The following is a 19,773-nucleotide window of genomic DNA, read 5'->3' as shown; positions in this document are numbered from 1 at the left end:
AGGAAAAAAGATGGATAGCTACATGAAGTATAGAAGAATGCATGGTCACACATGCCAAGTATAATATTGTATCCTCAACTACACAAAGTATATGTATTGCATGGCCACATGCATGAACTATATGACGTTATGTGGTCAACACCATAGACATAAAATCCAGTACACCGGTCGAATGATTCCGGCGAAGACCGACGTTGACTCCGACGTTGACCAACATTGACAAAAAAATGTATTTTTTATTAAAAAAAATAAAAATAAATTATTATATTAAATTATTTATGGTTTTTCATGATTAGAAAACATAATCTATTCAATATCTAATTATTTATATATCTCTAATCTATTCATTCTTATAATTAGTTACTTTTTATTTTTAAAGCTAAAATAATAGTTAAATAAAATCATTAATCAATATTTTCAAGAAATATATATATATATATATATATATATATATAAAATATGTAATTATTAATGATTTTATATATATAAATCTCTGATCATCAAATTATTAAATCTTAAATACTACAAGAATCAATAAAATCAAATTCAACTACTTTCATTAAAAAATAATATGCAAAAGATTTGAGTATATGATTCTTTACTTTAAAATTTTCATGGTAAAGAGTATACAAAATTTTAGATACTCTTTGGTATAAAAAAAATTACTTACTCCTAATAACATGTAAACAATAACAAAAAAATTAATATTATTTACTTTTAACAGATAAAATTAAAGATACATAATTATTTTCAATATATAATATAAGGGCATTTGAAATAATCCTCTTATTCTATATCCTTTTGCAAATATTGAATAAGATCCTTTTGCAAATATTTCCTAAAATCAAGATAAAATCTATATATATATTTTGAAAATAATTATTAATTATTTTTATTTAACTATTATTTTAGCTTTAAAAATAAAAAGTAACTAATTATAAGCAAAAATACATTAGAGTTATATAAATAATTGGATATTGAATAGAATATGTTTTCTAATCATGAAAAACCATAAATAATTTAATATAATAATTTATTATTTTGTTTAATATAAAAAATTAAAATATAATTTTTTTGGTCAATGTTGGTCAACGCCGGAGTCAATGTCGGTCTTCGCCAGAATCATTCGACCGGTGTACCGAATTGTATGTCTATGGTGTTGACCACATAACGTCAGATAGTTCATGCATGTGGTCATGCAATACATATACTTCGTGTAGTTGAGGATACAATATTATACTTGGTATGTGTGACCATGCATTCTTCTATACTTCATGTAGCTAGCCATCTTTTTTCCTATATTTAATGTAACTAGTCATCCACTTATTATTATGGACAATGTATAATATACTAATTCAAAAAAAAAATATAGCAATATACATCTTAATATGTAGAAAAAATAATTATAACATATTGTATAAAAATGAACAGATATTTTTTTTTTATAATAACTAGCTAAAAGTGATACAAAAATAAAAGAATAAAAAATAGTCTCTTAAAAAGGAGAAGAGAGAGAGAGAGAGGTGAGATGTGTTTAGTTTGGTGAGAGAGTAATATGTAATTGAGATTGAAGGGGAAAAGTATAGGAGTAGCACAAAGTAGGTGTGGATGCAAATTTTTCTTAACATTATAACGATATATTCAACTATATTGTAACACTACTAACCAATCAGAAAACAGTCGTAAAAAGTAATGTTACAAGTGGCAATAATGCAATATTTTCGTAGAAAATTACAACAAGAGATGAGTGGACTTTTGTGCGAGTAAAAAAGATTTGTGTGTGGACATTTATTTCAAAAGAAACTTATCCGCAATGCATTCCACGAAACCACATACATGGAAGCAAACCACACAGTCACATCTCCTATATACGTCGTCTCTTATCAATGATTACAATCCAAAAATAAATTAATATATATATATATATATATATATAATTTTTTCGTAGAAAATTACAACAAGAATTGAGTGAACTTTTGTGCGAGTAAAAAAGATTTGTGTGTGGACATTTATTTCAAAAGAAACTTATCCGTAATGCATTCCACGAAGCCACATACATTGAAGCAACCCACGCAGCCACATCTCCTATATACGTCGTCTCTAATCAATGATCACAATCCAAAAATAATTATATATATATATAAGAAATAACCCAAAAATGAAAAGTATTTAACAAAATAACGTTTGACCAAACAGTGTCTATTTTCTACATGATTTTTAGTAAATTTCGGTCCATTATATCCTTTCATCTTCTTCTTCTTTCCTCTTTTTTCTTTCTCTTTTCTCGCTGGCAAATCTTTTTTTCTCTGGTTCTCCCTTCTCTCTCCTCTCAGCTACTGGAACCCATTTTTTTCTGGGTTAGCCAACCCCCAATTTCTATTTTTGTATGATCCACATCAGTTTCTACCGCTCCCTCTCACTGGATCTCTACAACCGATCTTGTTCCCAATTGTGGGAATCTCTCTGTTTCTCCAAAGCCCATAATTTTCTTTCATTGGTTCTCTTATCGCTCATGTCGGATCACAGTTTCTACCACAGAAGATCGATTTTCTGTAAGTTTTGATTTTCTTCATGTAATATTTTAGGATGCAGCAATACCTTTGTTTTTAACTTGCTGCTTTTTTGATTAGCACTCTATTTTGAAATATGTCATGTTATTGTTTATGTCAACATGCTTTTCTGTTCAAAAGCATGTTAGATTTTTTACAAATTTTAAGTTATTCTTCTAGATGACAAGTTACTTTTATTTGATACATGTCATTTCACAAATTACCATTATTTCTTTCAAAACTATCTTGCTATTTTATAAAATTACATGATTTTCCTGTTATATATCTTGCTATTTTATATTGACAAAAAAAAAATCTTGCTATTTTATAGAATTACATGATTTTCCAACAACTATACACAGTCAACAAAAACATTGTAGCCACTATCACCATCAACGTTTTTTTATCAACACCACCACCATTGCCCACCCCTACGACAATGATATCCACCATATCCATCAGATCTCTAACCTCCTCCATGTTTTTTTGTATTCACACCGTCACCTTCTTAACAATCGCCATCAACTTTGTAAGCACCATAACAGTTTCTCTAAAGCTTACTATTTTCTTTCTTACTGGTTCATCGGCAGGGCCGGTCCTAGGGTTACCCAGGCCTAAAGCATTTTGAAATATATAGTATTTTATAAATATATTATTAACTGTATGCATATGATACATATAATAGAAAAAATACAAAAACTGTCAAACCAAAGACTCGAACCCTTGACCAAATAATTTCTCACATGCTACATAACCAACTCAACTAAGAAATCTTTTGTGAAACAACCTAAACAATTAGGATATAATATGTGGCCTAAAGCACATGCTTTGGCTGCTTTAGGGGTGGGCCGGCCCTGTTCATCGGTTCACCGCATCAGATCTGTAACCTCCTCCATGTCTTTCATTTTTGCCACCGTCATCTTCATAATCACCGCATAGTTTCTTTACAATTTATTATTTTCTCTCTCCGGTTCATTTTGTAAAAACTAGGATATAAAAGGGATGTTTTAGTATTTAATCTATTTCAGAAAATGTTATTTACCTAAAGTTTCTGACACAAGGTTATTCTCTTTATTCTTTTTAAATCTATAGTCATCTACTAATATTGCTCTAATTTTTTATAATAACTAGTTAAAAGTGTTACAAAAAATAAAAGAATAAAAAGAGAGTCTCTTTAAAAGGAGAAGAGAGAGAGAGAGAGAGAGAGAGAGAGAGAGAGAGAGAGAGAGAGAGAGAGAGAGAGAGAGAGAGAGAGAGAGAGAGATATGTGTTTAGTTTGGTGAGGGAGTAATATGTAATTTTGAAGGGAAAAAATATAGGAGTAGCACAAAGTAGGTGTGAATGCAAATTTCTCTTAAGGTTATAATAATATATTTAACTATATCGTAGCACTACTAACCAATCAGAAAACATACGTAAAAAGTAATGTTACAAGTGGCAATAATGCAATCTTTTCGTAGAAAATTACAACAAGAATTGAGTGGACTTTTGTGCGAGTAAAAATTTTTTGTGTGTGTAAAAGTTTTTTGTGTGTGGACATTTTTTTCAAAAAAAACTAATCCGCAATGCATTCCACGAAGCCACATACATGGAAGCAAACCACACAGCCACATCTCCTATATGTCGTCTCTTATCAATGATCACAATCCAAAAATAAATTAATATATATATATATATATATATATATATACAATTTTTTTGTAGAAAATTACAACAAGAATTGAGTGGACTTTTGTGCGAGTAAAAAAAGTTTCTGTGTGGACATTTATTTCAAAAGAAATTTATCTGCAATGCATTCCACGAAGCCACATACATGGAAGCAAACCACACAGCCACATCTCCTATATACGTCATCTCTTATCAATGATCACAATCCAGAAATAAATTTATATATATATGTATATATACAATATTTTCGTAGAAAATTACAACGAGATTTTGAGTGGACTTTTGTGCAAGTAAAAAAGATTTATGTGTGAACATTTATTTCAAAAGAAACTTATCCGCAATGCATTCCACGCAGCCACATACATGGAACCAAACCACGTAGCCACATCTTCTATATACGTCGTCTCTTATCAATGATCACAATCCAAAAATAAATTAATATATATATATATATATATAATACTAATTTCACTTCTTCTTCTCCCTCGCCCCACAGTGTAAACTCTTCCGCCACAGACATCAAGTTTAAGGTAATTTGTGGATCTCTCTCGCTCTGTCTCTCTCTAGATGTTTTTGATAATATTCTCATATATATACAAATATTATTTTATTTATTAGTAACTGTTTTTTATAATCATTCAATTTAGGAGTGTATATATTCTACTCTAAGCTTATAGAGTGAGTACTCTTCATTGTTATAGATACACTCTAATATCAAAATATAATGTGAAACTAAAAAGTAGTGCTAGGCAAAATATAAAAGGACTCTTCTTTTACTTGTATTGCCTTGATTAATAGTTAGGGTGCTTTGGTGATTTTAGGTAGTGCGGTTCTATATTTTCAATCCATTTATCTTGTTTTTTCTGTTGTGTGGTTAATTGTCCACTTGACATGCTATGCTGTTTATATAAACTATCCCTTTTTGTATAGGAAAGAAAATGAGTTTGTGGTATATCATTGTTGCATTCGTATTCTTTGCATCACTCATTGCAAAGAGCACGAAAAAGACAAAGAACAATCTGCCTCCCGGACCACCTAGACTTCCTATAATTGGTAACTTGTACCAGTTGGGAACGAAACCTCAACGTTCGATGTTCAAATTATCTGAAAAATATGGGCCTCTAATGTCCCTAAAGTTTGGATATGTCTCTGCTGTTGTGGCGTCAACTCCCAATACAGTGAAAGATGTCTTAAAAACGTTTGATGCTGAGTGTTGTTCGAGACCTTACATGACCTATCCTGCAAGAATTACATACAATTTAAAAGATCTTGCATTTTCTTTCTATAGCAAATATTGGAGAGAAGTACGAAAGATGACGGTTGTTGAACTCTACACAGCAAAAAGGGTAAAATCATTTCAACATATAAGACAAGAAGAAGTTGCCTCTTTTGTCCAGTTCATGATACAATCTGCTTCATTGGAGAGACCGGTCAACTTGAATCGCAAGTTAGTAAAACTCTCTGGGAGTGTGATTTGTAAAGTTGGATTTGGGATATGTCTAGAAGGAAGCAAACTTGAGAATGCTTATGAGGAAGTCATTCAAGGAACCATGGAGGTACTAGGGAGCTTCGCGGCAGCGGATTACTTCCCAGTTGTTGGTAAAATCATTGATAGGATCACAGGGTTACACAGCAAATGTGAGGAGGTTTTTAAGGCAATGGATTCATTTTTTGATCAATCTATACAACATCACTTAGAGGATCCTAGTATTAAAGATGATATCATTGATTTGCTCCTTAAGATAGAACGGGGAGAGACTGGACTTGGAGAATTTCAACTTACCCGAGACAACACCAAAGGGATTTTGTTGGTAAGTAATGTTAACCTCTCTTTTAATAAATTTTTTCTTCACATGTTGCAAAAAAAAATTAAAATTTTGTGTTTTTAATTATTTCAGAACCTTCTTATTGCTGGAGTAAACACTTCTGGCCACACTTTGACATGGGCGATGACACATTTAATTTCAAACCCAAGAGTTCTAAAGAAAGCGCAAGCTGAGGTCAGAGAAGTGATCAAAAACAAAGACACTATCACAGAAGAAGATATAGAACGACTCAAGTATTTGAAAATGGTTATCAAAGAAACTTTAAGGATAAACCCACTTGTGCCACTTCTAATTAATACCAAGAGAGGCTTTAAAAGATATAAAGATCGGAGGTTATGACATTCCAAAGAAAACGTGGATCTATGTCAACATATGGGCTGTTCATAGGAATCCCAATGTTTGGAAAGATCCAGAAGCTTTCATCTCGGAGAAGTTTATGGATAGCGAGATTGACTATAAAGGTCTAAACTTTGAGCTCTTGCCATTTGATAGCGGAAGAAGAATGTGTCCAGGTTTAGGAATGGGTATGGCTTTGGTACATGTGACTCTCATCAATCTTCTCTACCGTTTCGATTGGAAGCTTCCAGAAGGAATGGAGGTAAAAGATGTTGATCTTGAAGAATCATATGGACTTCTTAGTCCTAAGAAAACTCCGCTTCAGCTTATCCCCGTCCTTACCCAATGGTCTTGACTTTAGTTTTTTATTTCATAGTGCAAAATAAATAATGTGAAAATCTTATATTATTACCATATTAAGGAAATGTTTGTTCAATCTGATATCTTGTAGCGTAAAGACAACTTTTTTGGGACTATTACTACCAAATCAAATGACGGAAACAAAAAAGTCGGGTATAAAATTTTACTACGACTAGAGCTTAGCAGTAATTCACAGTTGTCTAGTGCTAGTGAGCTCCAAAACCGTATTTCAACCCCATGAACTTATCCAAACAATTGATAACACAAATATCATCAATCTAACAAGTAGCAACTTTGTTTCATTTCTTTTAAGAAGTAAGCAATAACTATACAAATATATAGATCTTCATATTAACATCATTCATTTTTGGACAGACATGTCCAATAAAAATTATAAAATTATATATACACTATTCACTTTAGTAAAAAGTCATATAAACCCGGTTATGGTAGTCATATAGAGATAGAGCTGATCAAACTTGGTTCAGAAATTCTCATTTATCTATTTTCACTCGCCTTAATAACGTGAATATGCCATTCCACCGGTTACCAATCAAAAGCTAGTTTTTGCCATACACGTCTCGACACTTTTGAGTTTTGTACCATGCACCCAATTTGATTAAATTTTTTGTTATTATTATTTTTCTTCTTGAATATTTTTAACGCTGCCTTCATTAATAATTTGCACCTTCAGTTTTAGCACCATGCATGCTAATATAATAGTTTGTACCTTTCCTCGTACATATATATATGTACAATTATATATGTCAAAATCAAATGATCATTCAAGATACAATAAATTTTTTATAAAGTTTTTACGTATACAGAAAGAGATTTTTTTTTTTATGAACATCCGAGCATATCCACGTGGATATATAATCAAGATGTTCAAGTCCATATAAATCTATATGGTCATCACTAATAATTGGATGACCAATTACATTAAACATAACTTATTGTAACCGGTCATCTATTTATTATATTGAACAAATGTTCAACTAAAAATGGACAGTTTATAATATACTAATTCAAAAAAAAAAAATATAATAATATAGATCTTAAAATGTAGAAAAAATATAATCATAATATATTATATAAAAATGAACGAAAACCAAAAAATAAAGCAAAAGAAAAAGAAAAATATATAGAGAGAGAGGTGAAATGTGTTTAGTTTAGTGAGTGAGTAATATGTAATTTTAAAAGAAAAAAAGTATAGAAATAGCACAAAATAATTGTGTTTGTCATTAAAGTGGGAGAAAGTAGGTGTAGATGCAAATTTTTCATTTATTTATCAGAAGAAGTTCAGTATTTTTATATTTTATTTACTTATTTTACAAGTATATGCATGTGGTTAGCAAGGGGGTGTTCAGTTAGGATTATTTTGATATGTGAAAATTTATTCCTCTACAATTCTTCTAGTTCATAAAGAAAAGACAAAAAAAAAAAAATGAACAAATTACTTAATTTGCATCTTTAACAGTTTCAGGGCTTTTTATGCATATTTTGAAGTGTAAGGTCTTTAGTTAAAAAATTAAATAGTTTTGGGGGCTTTAAAGTATATTTCCTTTAATTTGTTTCTTCTTCTTCTTCTTCTTCTTCTTCGCTTAGCGCCGCTATATCTCACTCTCAGGGAATAAAAAATCCTCAGAGAAGCATCAAGTCTTCAATTGTTAAACCCTAAACCTACAAAATAAAAAACTTTTTGTTTGTTGCTCTCATCTTGGTTCCACGCCGCGTATAGGTCCCGTCTCTAAACGTAAGTTCTCTTTGATTCCTCTTAAGAGTTTAAGAAAGGTTAATCAAAAATTGTAACTCAGTTATGAAATCGTTGTGCTTGGTTGATCAAATGACGAAAAAAACCCTAATTTCTAGCTGCCCTGTACCCAAGAACGTACCTTTTAGATTTTTCACCGCTTTGATGATTCCCTTCTCTCTTCAATTCGAAAGAAGAGTTGGGTTTTAATACCGTATTTGAATTCGTTTTCATTTCATTGGTTATGCGTATTTTGCAGAATGATAACTGCAGTGTCATGGATACCAAAAGGGAACCTAAAAGCTGTTCCTGATGTTGCTGAGCCTCCTTCAAAGGAAGAACTCAAAGAGCTTATTGAGAGTGGAGCTTTTGCTAGAAGGTTAGAACTTTTTCCGCCGTCTCTCTAATTTTAGGAAATGAGGAGATTGTGATAATGATATTTTGGTTTTATTATGTATAGCGTGGATGGTAGTAATGAGGATGAAGAAGAGATTGAAGAGGATGGAGAAGAGATTAGTGAAGTTGATCGTGCCAAGGCTGTAGCTGAAGCGTTTGGTAAGTCTTCTAAAAGCAAGATTGCTTCTTCTTCGATGGAGGTTGATGAGGTAGCTGAAGGATTGAAAGAGCTTGACATGGATAATTATGATGAAGAGGATGATGGTACGTTTTTTAGCTCATTTTTGGCTTTTTTTGGTGTTTGTTCTGCAATTGTGCAAGTGATCATTTATTTTGATTAGAACAGCAAATTTGGTGTGTTCCATATGTAAAGTTACCTTCTTTTTTTTGGGTTGTGTTGGACTCAGGAATTGAACTTTTCAGTTCTGGAATCGGGGATCTTTATTATCCAAGTAATGAGATGGATCCATATCTGAAGGATGTTGAAGTAAGCCATTTAATTGTTTCTATATACATTGAAACTTATAATGGTTAAATTCCTTTTGTATACAACATGAATGTTTGGTCTTTTAGGATGAGGATGACGAAGAGGATATTGATGACACAACAATCAAGCCAACCGATTCAGTGATTATCTGTGCGAGGAATGAAGATGAAGTCAGCCATCTAGAGGTATGGTCAATCCTTCTTGCTCTGTAGGTTATATATGTTAAAACACTGGGGCTCATATGAAAGCTATGTATATATACAACCAGGTTTATGTATACGAGGAATCATCTGGCTCTCCAAACATGTATGTTCATCATCACATAATTATACCGGAGTTTCCATTGTGTACTGCATGGATTGATTGTCCTCTTAAAGGAGGGGAAAAAGGTTAGTGTACGCTTTGAAATTCGTATGAGTCTGGTTTTTTCCCTTCTTACTATGGATGAAATATCATTCTTACTCTGTTATTTTGCCTTGGTACTGGCAGGGAATTTTGTAGCTATTGGTTCAAAAGAATCACCGACGATCGAGATATGGGATCTTGACGTTGTATGTAAATAGAACTTACTTTGTAGTTATGTTTGCCTTTATCGATTATGAGTCTGTTGATAAAGTTATTATAATGCTTCAGAGAGACGAGGTGCTACCTTGTATACAACTAGGAGGAAAAGAGGAGATGTTAGTGACTAAGAAAAAGAAGAGTAAGAAAGTTAAGAGTAAGAAAGAGAAGAGTAAGAAACAGGTTTGTGCATCAAACTTTTCTGTTTCTAGTTCTTCTAATTTTTTTTTATGGCAAGTAGTATTTATATTAATGTAATTTGTGGTCGCTGTCTTTTTCTTTATAGAAATACAAAGAAGGTAGCCATACTGATTCAGTACTTGGTCTTGCTTGGAACAAGGAGTTTAGGTATGTCTAAGTTTACTAGTGCGGTAGTGCCCATAATCTTAAAAGTTTATTCTGGTTTGCTCTTTAGGCATGTCTGATTTTCTTTTGATTTGTTTGGATAAAAGGAACATACTTGCTAGTGCTAGTGCCGACAAAAAAGTTAAGGTCTGGGATGTGGCTACTGGAGTATGTAAGATTACGATGGAGCATCACACAAAGGAGGTAAGAAAGGAGATTCGTAGAACGAGAAATTTCTTAATTCTATGGCATTCTCAGGGTTTGTTGTTGGTATGATCACAGGTTCAAGCGGTTGCTTGGAACCATTATGCTCCGGAAGTGCTTCTCAGTGGGTCGTTTGATCAAACTGTTGTCTTGGTAACTATTTTGTTCCATGGTTTTATTTTCGTGTGTTCTGGTCTATTCCCTAAACAATGATCATTAATATCTGCATCTATATTATGTTGCAGAAAGACGGAAGACAACCTTCACACTCGGGTTTCAAATGGTCTGTCATGTCTGATGTCGAAAGCTTAGCCTGGGATCCTCATAGTGAACACTCCTTTGTGGTACATGACACTTTCCTTTTTCTTCTGATAGACAAATCAGTGGTTTCAAGACATTTTCCAATAGATCGTTTGTTGTTTCTTTACCCTCTCAAGGTAAGTCTTGAAGATGGAACCGTGAAAGGTTTTGATATACGTACAGCACAGTCAGGTTCAGATTCTGATTTAAAACCAAGTTTCACTATCCAAGCACATGACCAAGACAAAGGAGTCTCCTCCATCTCATACAACATTTCTGCACCCAACGTAAATTTCTCCCTCTCTTCTATGTCCTTATGGCATTTCATTTTCATTTTTTTGTGTGTTTTGCAATCAGTTCTCACCATTTATGAGCTGTAATTAACAGCTTTTGGCTACGGGGTCTATGGATAAAACGGTAAAGCTTTGGGATCTTACAAACAATGAACCTTCGTGCCTTGCTTTACACAAACCAAAAGCTGTAAGAACCAATCAACATTAATCTTTTGCCTCCTTCCCCATTAGTATCTCTACTGCTTTATCCCTAACCATTCTGATTTTTGTAATCAGGGAGCTGTGTTTTCCATTTCCTTTGCGGTAGACAACCCTTTCTTGCTTGCTATTGGTGGCTCAAAGGGAGAGCTACATGTGAGTGGAAATAAGATGCATGAAGATTAATCAATCATGTAGTTACATATCATCTTATCATAAAATTTCAATTAATCTTGTTTACGTTTTCAGGTTTGGGATACACTATTGGACGCTGATGTCTGTCGCAAATATGGAAGCAAGCGATCTTGAAAAGACCCGCAGGGATCACTTGTTTCTTTGAAGCCGTGATGGTCGTTGGATTCGACCACACTGATGCCAAATTTTGCAGTTTCTTTTCTTCTTTTTCTTTTAGGTTTGTTTTTATCTCCTATGATTATGGTAATGGTGTGAGGGTGTGAGTGTGACCTTATACAATGTTGAACTTCTAAGCCTTTTTTCAACTCATCAAGAATCTCTAAGTTTATATATACGTTCACATTTATGTATTTCCAATTGTTGTGCTTTGAATAGAAGAATTGTCATTTGTCAGCTTATATTCAACTTTTAACTATGCATAGTGATGTAAAATAGTATTCTATTGTGCTTTTCACTAGTATACTATTTAAACTGATTTATTTATCAACCTAATAAACTGATTTAAATCTCTACTGAAAAACGCTATTTTCTTTGAAAGAAAATAAACAAGACTTACTAACCGAATGTAATAAATGAAAAAAATCTAAGAACAATAAGTCTCTTCATGCTTCATGCGTAATGCTTCATGCCTTCATGAGTTCAAGCTCTAGAGTCTAGAGCTTAGGGGTACCCGCACACATAAACTTGATTGTTGAAGAGCTCGACGTATAAATTTGGGAACCGTGATTAGTTGACGGTTATACTAACGACTTTTACGACAGTAGGTGGTTAATTTCAACACAGAAAAAAAAAAAAAGAACACGTACAGCAATGTCTAGTAATTAAAGTCTTTGTCTGCCACAAAACTTATGAAATCTTAATTAACAACTAATTCTTCTATCTTTAGGACGTAAAGAGTCAAAAGCCTAAGATCGTTACAAAATCCCGATTTGGTATTGTAAAAAACTTTAAATATATATATTCGTATCTTTTAAAGTGAAGTCGTTTTTGTTTAATCAAATACTCCTACATACTAATATAGTAAATGCAATAAACAATCAATACTACCTTCAAGGAAGAAAATGATCTACCCAAGCATGCAAATATATGTAAATTCGGTAGCATGTAGATAATTTGATTTCATACTTTTCCGTGATGAATTACTAATCGAATGACAATCAATTTAACTAAACACACACTGATTTTCAAAAGAGTCCATTAATTTCTAATAATCATTTGTAAAAGTCACGTGAGAATGGGATCTATGTAGAATGTAAATGTAAAATAGTGGGAGGTTAGAGAATCTGCATGCGCATTTAGAAAAATGTAACCACTCAAGTCACTTCTTGAAAGTACAAATTATAGTTATTGTGCATCATTACATTCATAATCCTAAGTTCTAACCAAAAAGTCTTTAATTATTGTTTATGTTTTTCATCTTGTTTAATTGAAACGTTCAAATTCGATGGACGTATTAGTCAAAGTCTCTGTTTAAAAGAAACTTGTGCATCTTGTCAATAACAATAATGTTAATTATCTACTCGACCAATAACGTTATTTGTCCGATCAGATCGTGCGATATGGTTAATATTACTGTATTGAAATTTCTGTGACATAATTATTATGAATTCAACACGACATTGTGCATTCATTAGTTGCATTTTTTTTTCTCTAATTTTCTTCGCTTGTGATTACGTTGATCTGACGACATTCTCTCGCATCAGCTTTATGAATTTGTTTCTAGAAATATGCCAATCAATCTATATACCTTTTTTTAATCAAATTTTTTACCTCATTGCTAAAATAATTAGTAATAAAAGCTTTTGTCGAAAGAAAACGTATTTGATTGTTTGACAGAAAATAATTAGTAATAAAAGCTGTATTAATTCACAGCGTAATGTTCCAACGTATTTTTAGCAGAAAACGTATTTGATTGTTTGACAATGATATTTTAGTTATTTTAGCTTTGTAGTCCCAAAAGTTTTAAAATAATGACCTTTAGAAATATCTCTTTATTTTTGGTTACTAAAACATGTGATTGAAATTTTAATCAAACTAATAATATCAAAATGATTTCCCGTGATCCGTGGCTCATGCCCCTTGATATGTAATGTAACAAGTTTGTGTTTTGGAGGTAAGACATATATCTTTGATGGGAACACAATATATTAGGCGGTTTAATATCTAGGATATTTTTCTGTTTTGATAAGGATGCTAAACATGTTTAGTTTTCATTAGTCTTATCTTTTCCTATTCTTTAGCATCCACTTTGTCTATACAAACGTGTAACCATAGATACTTGTTCAATAAGAATTACAAAGCAATTCATTACTTTATGATGCTAAATACGATACAACATTCAATGTGTATCCCAAGTCTTTCATTTGGGAACAGATCCAAAAAAAAAAACTCGAATCAATTATATTTTTACATATCATCTGAAAATATTTTAGGTTTTTTCTATCATATTACAAATTATATCACTTTTCAGCTTAGTTTTCTCGATCAGTAAATCTAACTCATGTAGTTTTTTATAGTAAAACGATTTGCACGGACAAATGTACAACTGGCACTTTTATATGCACTACAAATTTTAATCATAGATGGTTAAGACTTAAGAGTGGTACCACGGCGAATGGTTTTAACATATATTTACCTACAATAGAGAATTCTTTATGGTTCATAAACCAGATAGCTAGATGTTACTATGTTAGAATGGATAAGACCGTAATAAAAAAACGAGCAAAATATATGGAAACTAAAAAACCTTATGAAAAAAAATTTAACAATTTGATATGGATCGGAAACTAACAAAACTTGTAAAACCTGAGATAGTTACGCTGGCCCGACAATGACATCTAGATTCAAGAGTATTTCTCATACACTAAAAAAAGTCTCTAAATAAAGTGCGTCCATATTTTCGGTTGGTTGTTGAAGACTTGAAGAACCCTTCATCAATTCCAATCAAGTGACACTTTTCAGTTTCTAATTATAAATGATACTACTAATGTTTGCATGATAGTATATTCTTGGGGATCTGTATATATGATACAAACAAATTTGGGTGTCTCAAACAAAATATGAAAACTACAATGGTGTCTATCATACTTCAAACTCAATTTACTGGGGCATTAATTCATAAGTTTATAAACGTTATGTTATCCTAAAACATGGATAACTGCCACATTAATGATATGACGACGATCACATAACCCACATGACGTGAAAAAAGAAAGAGATTGAATTATACAGTATTTTCCTTATCAACTTAAAGAAAAATATTCTACTTTAACGGATAAGATCAGATTTATCCACATTGTAGTATGGGAAATGCATACAAAGCATTTAGGGGATACTTTCTTAAGTAGGATACTAGTATATAACTGCAATTATTTTAGGAAGTATATCTCTAAAAAAAATTCCATTCATGAATTGAATAAAAAACTATGTTTAAGTTAAATAGAAATTAAAAAAAAAAAAAAAATATATATATATATATATATTGTCCCAAAATTCTGTTAAAAAAACTAAAACAGAGGTTATATATTTTTCTTTTGACAAAAACAAAAAGAGAGAAATATGTTAAAGTTCTTATCTTATTAAAAAAAGCAAAGTAATGTCAAATATATCATGTGAAATAGTATCCAAAATACATCATCGATTTTTTTTTAAAAAAAAATATTAAAAATGGTCAAATTAAAAATCGTCAAAGAAGTCCAATCTTTCTCTCTCTCTAGCCAATTTGCCAATAAATTGGAGACGCATCTTCACCAAACTCATTCACACAAGTCATAACAAGTCTCATCTTTTTTTTGATCTTCTTTAGTTTTGTGAGAAAAAAAAAAAGAAAAAAAAAAACAGTTATGGCGGAGATCTCGGGAAACGGACATGGTAACGATGCAAGAGAAGGAGCTGTGGTGGTGAATCTCAAGGAAGAAGAAGAACATCAACAACAACAACAACAACAACAACCATTGAAGAAACAAGACTCACTTCTCTCCTTCTCTGTCCCTTTCTTACAAAAGGTAGATAAACACAGTATTTAATCTCTCAAAGATCTATTGAACTCACCAAATCTCTCTAGTTAATATACTGTTTCGTTACCAAATTACCATAATTTACAAAAAATGGAACACTCTGTTTTTTTCTTGTCCTGTTGTTAAATTGCTCTGTTTTTTTCAGTTGATGGCGGAGGTCCTTGGAACGTACTTCTTGATATTTGCAGGTTGTGCAGCGGTGGCTGTAAACACACAACACGACAAAGCCGTGACTCTTCCAGGGATAGCCATCGTTTGGGGACTCACCGTCATGGTCCTCGTTTACTCTCTCGGTCACATCTCCGGTGCTCATTTCAACCCGGCCGTCACAATCGCTTTTGCCTCTAGCGGACGTTTCCCTCTCAAACAGGTTAATACATACAAAATTTCATAAAACTTATAATGATCGATCAAGTTTTTGTTTTTATGTGATTTTTAAGTTTGATGAGCAAACTAAAGAACATTTGTGTTTTTGTGTTTGATAGGGTTAGTTTAGCTGTCGTTAGATTGTTTTGCACGAAACTGTAAGTCATATAAAATAAAATTATAGTATATTTTTCTATTGGATTCTTTAGAAGTTACATTTTCTTAAAAAGTTTTACTTTAATGTTTTCTTATATCCTTTCACTAATAATGCATAATCCATATATATTTCGCTAATGAATGCGTACTGATTTGCGTATGTATATGAGTAAATGATGATTGAGTGGGGATAACTTAAATGTATGCGTCTACGGTATACGATTACAGCGGATACTTAGGTATATAATTATTCTTAACTCAAATTCTTAAAAAAGAAAAGAAAGTAGAAACAATTTGTTCTCTAGTTCTCCTATTGAACTTTTAAAAAGTGTTAATTTATCATGTAACTTTTGTCTGTATATATATTTTTTCTGCACAAACTCAATCGTCTTAAAGTCAAACAAAATTGTGATATATAAACGTCAAAGTATTTCACAATCATCCAATATTGGGTCCCTAGTTAATTAATTGGTTACTACAAATTATTTATATATTTTCTTTGGTTTTTTTTTAGGTCCCGGCTTATGTGATATCACAAGTCATAGGATCGACGCTCGCGGCAGCGACTTTACGTCTCTTGTTCGGACTTGATCAAGACGTTTGTAGTGGAAAACACGATGTGTTCGTTGGAACATTACCATCGGGAACGAATTTGCAGTCTTTTGTGATCGAGTTTATCATCACTTTCTACCTAATGTTTGTCATTTCCGGTGTCGCCACGGATAATAGAGCGGTTAGTATTTCATTCAAACTCTTCTTATCGTGCACGGATATTATTTTGTCAAATTTGATGAGCTATATAGTATATTGGGGACTCTTACTATTTTAAGCATGTTCTCATTAACTTTTTTTATCTAATGTGTCTTCATTTTTATATTATACTTTATATCTCTATTGAACAATCTAGCTAGTAACGGAAATAATGCACTTTTTAAGGTTGTTTGTTTTCATGAAATATGGACCCGATACGTTCCTTTCTGGTTTTCTATTTGATATTTAAATTTTGTTTACAAGAACAAATAGTATTCTTTTTAATATTTTGTTTTTTTTGGTCACTAAAGTCTTTTTTTCTTCTAGTTTTTATCGTTTTACGGTTTTAGTGTTATTAATAACGCTCCCTTGCACATATTTTCTTTTGTCTTTCAATTTATGAAAAGCTTAACATTAAAGTTCAAATGTTTAATAAGCAGATCGGAGAACTTGCCGGACTAGCAGTGGGATCAACGGTGCTACTTAACGTGATAATTGCCGGGTAATTTATTACTTACAAAATTTCTATTTGTTATCATTTTCCTTTTAGAAAAAGAAAAAAAAACTAAAACTGCTATATGGGTTACATATATTTTTATCAGACCGGTATCGGGAGCATCAATGAATCCAGGACGAAGTTTAGGACCTGCGCTGGTTTATAGTTGCTACAAAGGACTTTGGATCTACATGGTCTCACCAACACTTGGTGCGGTTTTGGGTGCGTGGGTTTATAACACGGTCAGATATACTGACAAACCATTGCGAGAAATAACCAAAAGCGGTTCGTTTTTAAAGACCGTGCGTAACGGTAGCTCTCGTTAATAAAAGAAAGAATAAAAAACTTGGGTATTTTAAAATTAGTCGTCGGAGGTTTAAGTAAGGGAAATGTTTTGAATTTCGAATTATACTATAGAAAGGGTAAACATTTATGATATGTGACGAATATATATAACTGATCTATAACGAGTTTGACCAGACGTAATCACAGATATGGTTGTATTAAATGCTATATTTAAGTCTTCTCTTTTTATGCGAAAGATTCTATCTTCATATTTATGTGCAACTGTTGTATCTCATGGACACTTTAAGCAAAATCATCAAAAGTTGTTATTTCGAACTCGTCAAACAAAGCACAATGCCCGGTGTCGCAAACATTGCCAAGTGTGCATTACTTTGTCCAGAGCATTAAAACCGGACACGATCACTTTGTCCGGAAAACACTAAACTTAGCATCTCTATAATCCGCCACGGCACTATTCTCTAATGACATGTCACACATCAAAATCATTTCACGTCATATTTTTCTCATGCAAACATCACTCCTCTTTTATAAGACCGAACCACACACAAACCAGCCAAAGCTAAAGGAGAAGAAAAAAGGGTTTCAGAACAAAAGGTGTAGTTACAGCTAATGGCGTCGAGTGATAAGATTCCGGTGGCGTGTCCGGCTAGCAGCGGTGATGGAAAGGAGCCAATGGGAGATCCGACCAAGACGACCACCACGATTCTCGACAAAGGAACGGCTATGATGCAATCAATGAAACCGATCAGGCAAATGAGTCTCCACGTGTGTTCATTCGCTTGCTATAGCCACGATCCTGGCCGTCATATGGAAGTTCATATTTACGGCCACCGTGTAAACCAGGACTTCCTACAGTGTGCTGTCTACGATTCCAACTCCGCTAAGGCTCATCTCATCGGTACATACACTTCCACCTCGATTTTTTGTACTTTGTTTATATTTTCCAAATGAACTTTCTTCTCAATTAAACTTTTATTGATATTGAAGTTGATACTTATTTCGAGGGGATTCTCAAATATAGCACCAAAATAAGTTTTTTTTATAAACTCCTTAAAAACGATCGAAATTTTACATTTCACAATTTTGTTGTTTAAATCTTTGAATTTTAAAATTGATTGGTTTCTATTAGGAATGCACTACTTCTACTTGTACGTATATATACGGTTAATCGGTGGTCAAGCTTAAGCATATAGCGTATATAGTCATTAACTATTATAAGTATGAATGCGGTAACTTGAATATTAAAGCTTTTGTTTTGAGACTGTTTTATGACTTACGAATTATATTTGTTATTGTATGAAATTTTTAGGGATCGAATATATAGTGTCGGAGAAGTTATTCGAAAGTCTCTCACCGGAGGAACAGAAGCTCTGGCACTCGCATGACTACGAGGTTCATTTCAATACATTTCCGGTATATGTTTTATATATCAACTACCGAAAAATCGAAATTGACAGAAATTAAGTGTTGTTTTGTAGATCCAAATGGCTCTTCTAGTAACTCCAAGGGTCCCGGAGATGGTTGCAAAGCCGGAGCTTAAAAATCTTGCCAAATCATACGGAAAATTTTGGTGTACATGGCAGATTGACCGAGGTAACTAATTATAGTCTTGTAAAATTTAGGCAAAACCAACCTTGTATTTTAATATGATGAGATATGAGCTTAAAACCTACCTTGTGTTTGTTAGGTAAAACCAACCTTGTAAAACCTAATAGCTTAGGTTTTTGTTTTGTTTTAGGGGATAGATTACCACTAGGAGTACCATCACTAATGGTGTCGCCACAAGATGTGAATCTTGGGAGAATAAAACCGGAGATGGTGAAAAAGAGAGATGAAGAACATGGAATCTCGACGGAAGCGTTGAAGCCGTCGAGAGATGGGATCTCTGGACCGGAGAAGAAGAATCTGGTTGCTGATTATTGGGTTCGGTTCAGAAAAGGCTTTGCGCTTGATGTCGTTGAGACAGATATGAAGAGAACAGCTCCCTTTCCGTGACCTTTTTTATGCGTGCATGTTTTTTTATGAAATCTCCGACACTATACAAGTTCGTAAACTCATACTACATGCCATAACAGTAGATACAAGTTTGTATGCTTTATATTGCTCTTTATATAGGTCTTGTACCTAACAACGTACAATCCAAAATAAGACTATATAAAATACTGATTGTAGCGTTGATTTTTGCGAGTGAACGTGCCATAATTAATAGATT

General features: G+C 32.6%; 3 protein-coding genes and 1 pseudogene across 4 annotated transcripts; all 4 read left to right on the top strand.

Moving 5' to 3' along the window:
• The first annotated feature begins 2,286 nt into the window (after positions 1-2,286).
• LOC104731687 (cytochrome P450 71B11-like) lies at positions 2,287-6,820 on the top strand (annotated as a pseudogene). Its single transcript, XR_015573836.1, has 4 exons — positions 2,287-2,552; positions 4,714-4,747; positions 5,148-6,028; positions 6,116-6,820. The product of XR_015573836.1 is annotated as a cytochrome P450 71B11-like (transcript).
• A 1,413-nt stretch (positions 6,821-8,233) lies between these two features.
• Positions 8,234-11,867, top strand: LOC104731686 (uncharacterized). The gene is made up of 16 exons (XM_010451145.3): positions 8,234-8,495; positions 8,752-8,871; positions 8,953-9,152; positions 9,296-9,375; positions 9,462-9,560; positions 9,644-9,764; positions 9,865-9,926; positions 10,009-10,119; positions 10,223-10,284; positions 10,389-10,485; positions 10,564-10,638; positions 10,731-10,829; positions 10,923-11,072; positions 11,173-11,265; positions 11,355-11,432; positions 11,526-11,867. Exons 2-16 carry the CDS (start codon positions 8,753-8,755, stop codon positions 11,583-11,585), a joined length of 1,506 nt encoding a protein of 501 aa, XP_010449447.2. The 5' UTR covers positions 8,234-8,495; position 8,752; the 3' UTR covers positions 11,586-11,867.
• A 3,266-nt stretch (positions 11,868-15,133) lies between these two features.
• Positions 15,134-17,809, top strand: LOC104731685 (aquaporin NIP1-2-like). Its single transcript, XM_010451144.3, has 5 exons — positions 15,134-15,475; positions 15,633-15,857; positions 16,524-16,742; positions 17,200-17,261; positions 17,362-17,809. Exons 1-5 carry the CDS (start codon positions 15,314-15,316, stop codon positions 17,579-17,581), a joined length of 888 nt encoding a protein of 295 aa, XP_010449446.1. The 5' UTR covers positions 15,134-15,313; the 3' UTR covers positions 17,582-17,809.
• A 215-nt stretch (positions 17,810-18,024) lies between these two features.
• On the top strand, positions 18,025-19,739 carry LOC104731684 (oil body-associated protein 2B). The gene is made up of 4 exons (XM_010451143.2): positions 18,025-18,459; positions 18,871-18,953; positions 19,040-19,154; positions 19,300-19,739. The coding sequence occupies exons 1-4, from the start codon at positions 18,171-18,173 to the stop codon at positions 19,554-19,556; spliced, it is 744 nt and encodes a 247-aa protein (XP_010449445.1). The 5' UTR covers positions 18,025-18,170; the 3' UTR covers positions 19,557-19,739.
• Positions 19,740-19,773: the final 34 nt, after the last annotated feature.

The sequence above is a fragment of the Camelina sativa genome, chromosome 12, assembly GCF_030686135.1.
Source record: "Camelina sativa cultivar CO46 ecotype springtype chromosome 12, ASM3068613v1".
NCBI lineage: Eukaryota > Viridiplantae > Streptophyta > Magnoliopsida > Brassicales > Brassicaceae > Camelina > Camelina sativa.
The sequence above is the reverse complement of the archived record's forward strand: the minus strand, read 5'-3'. Positions and strand labels throughout refer to the sequence as shown.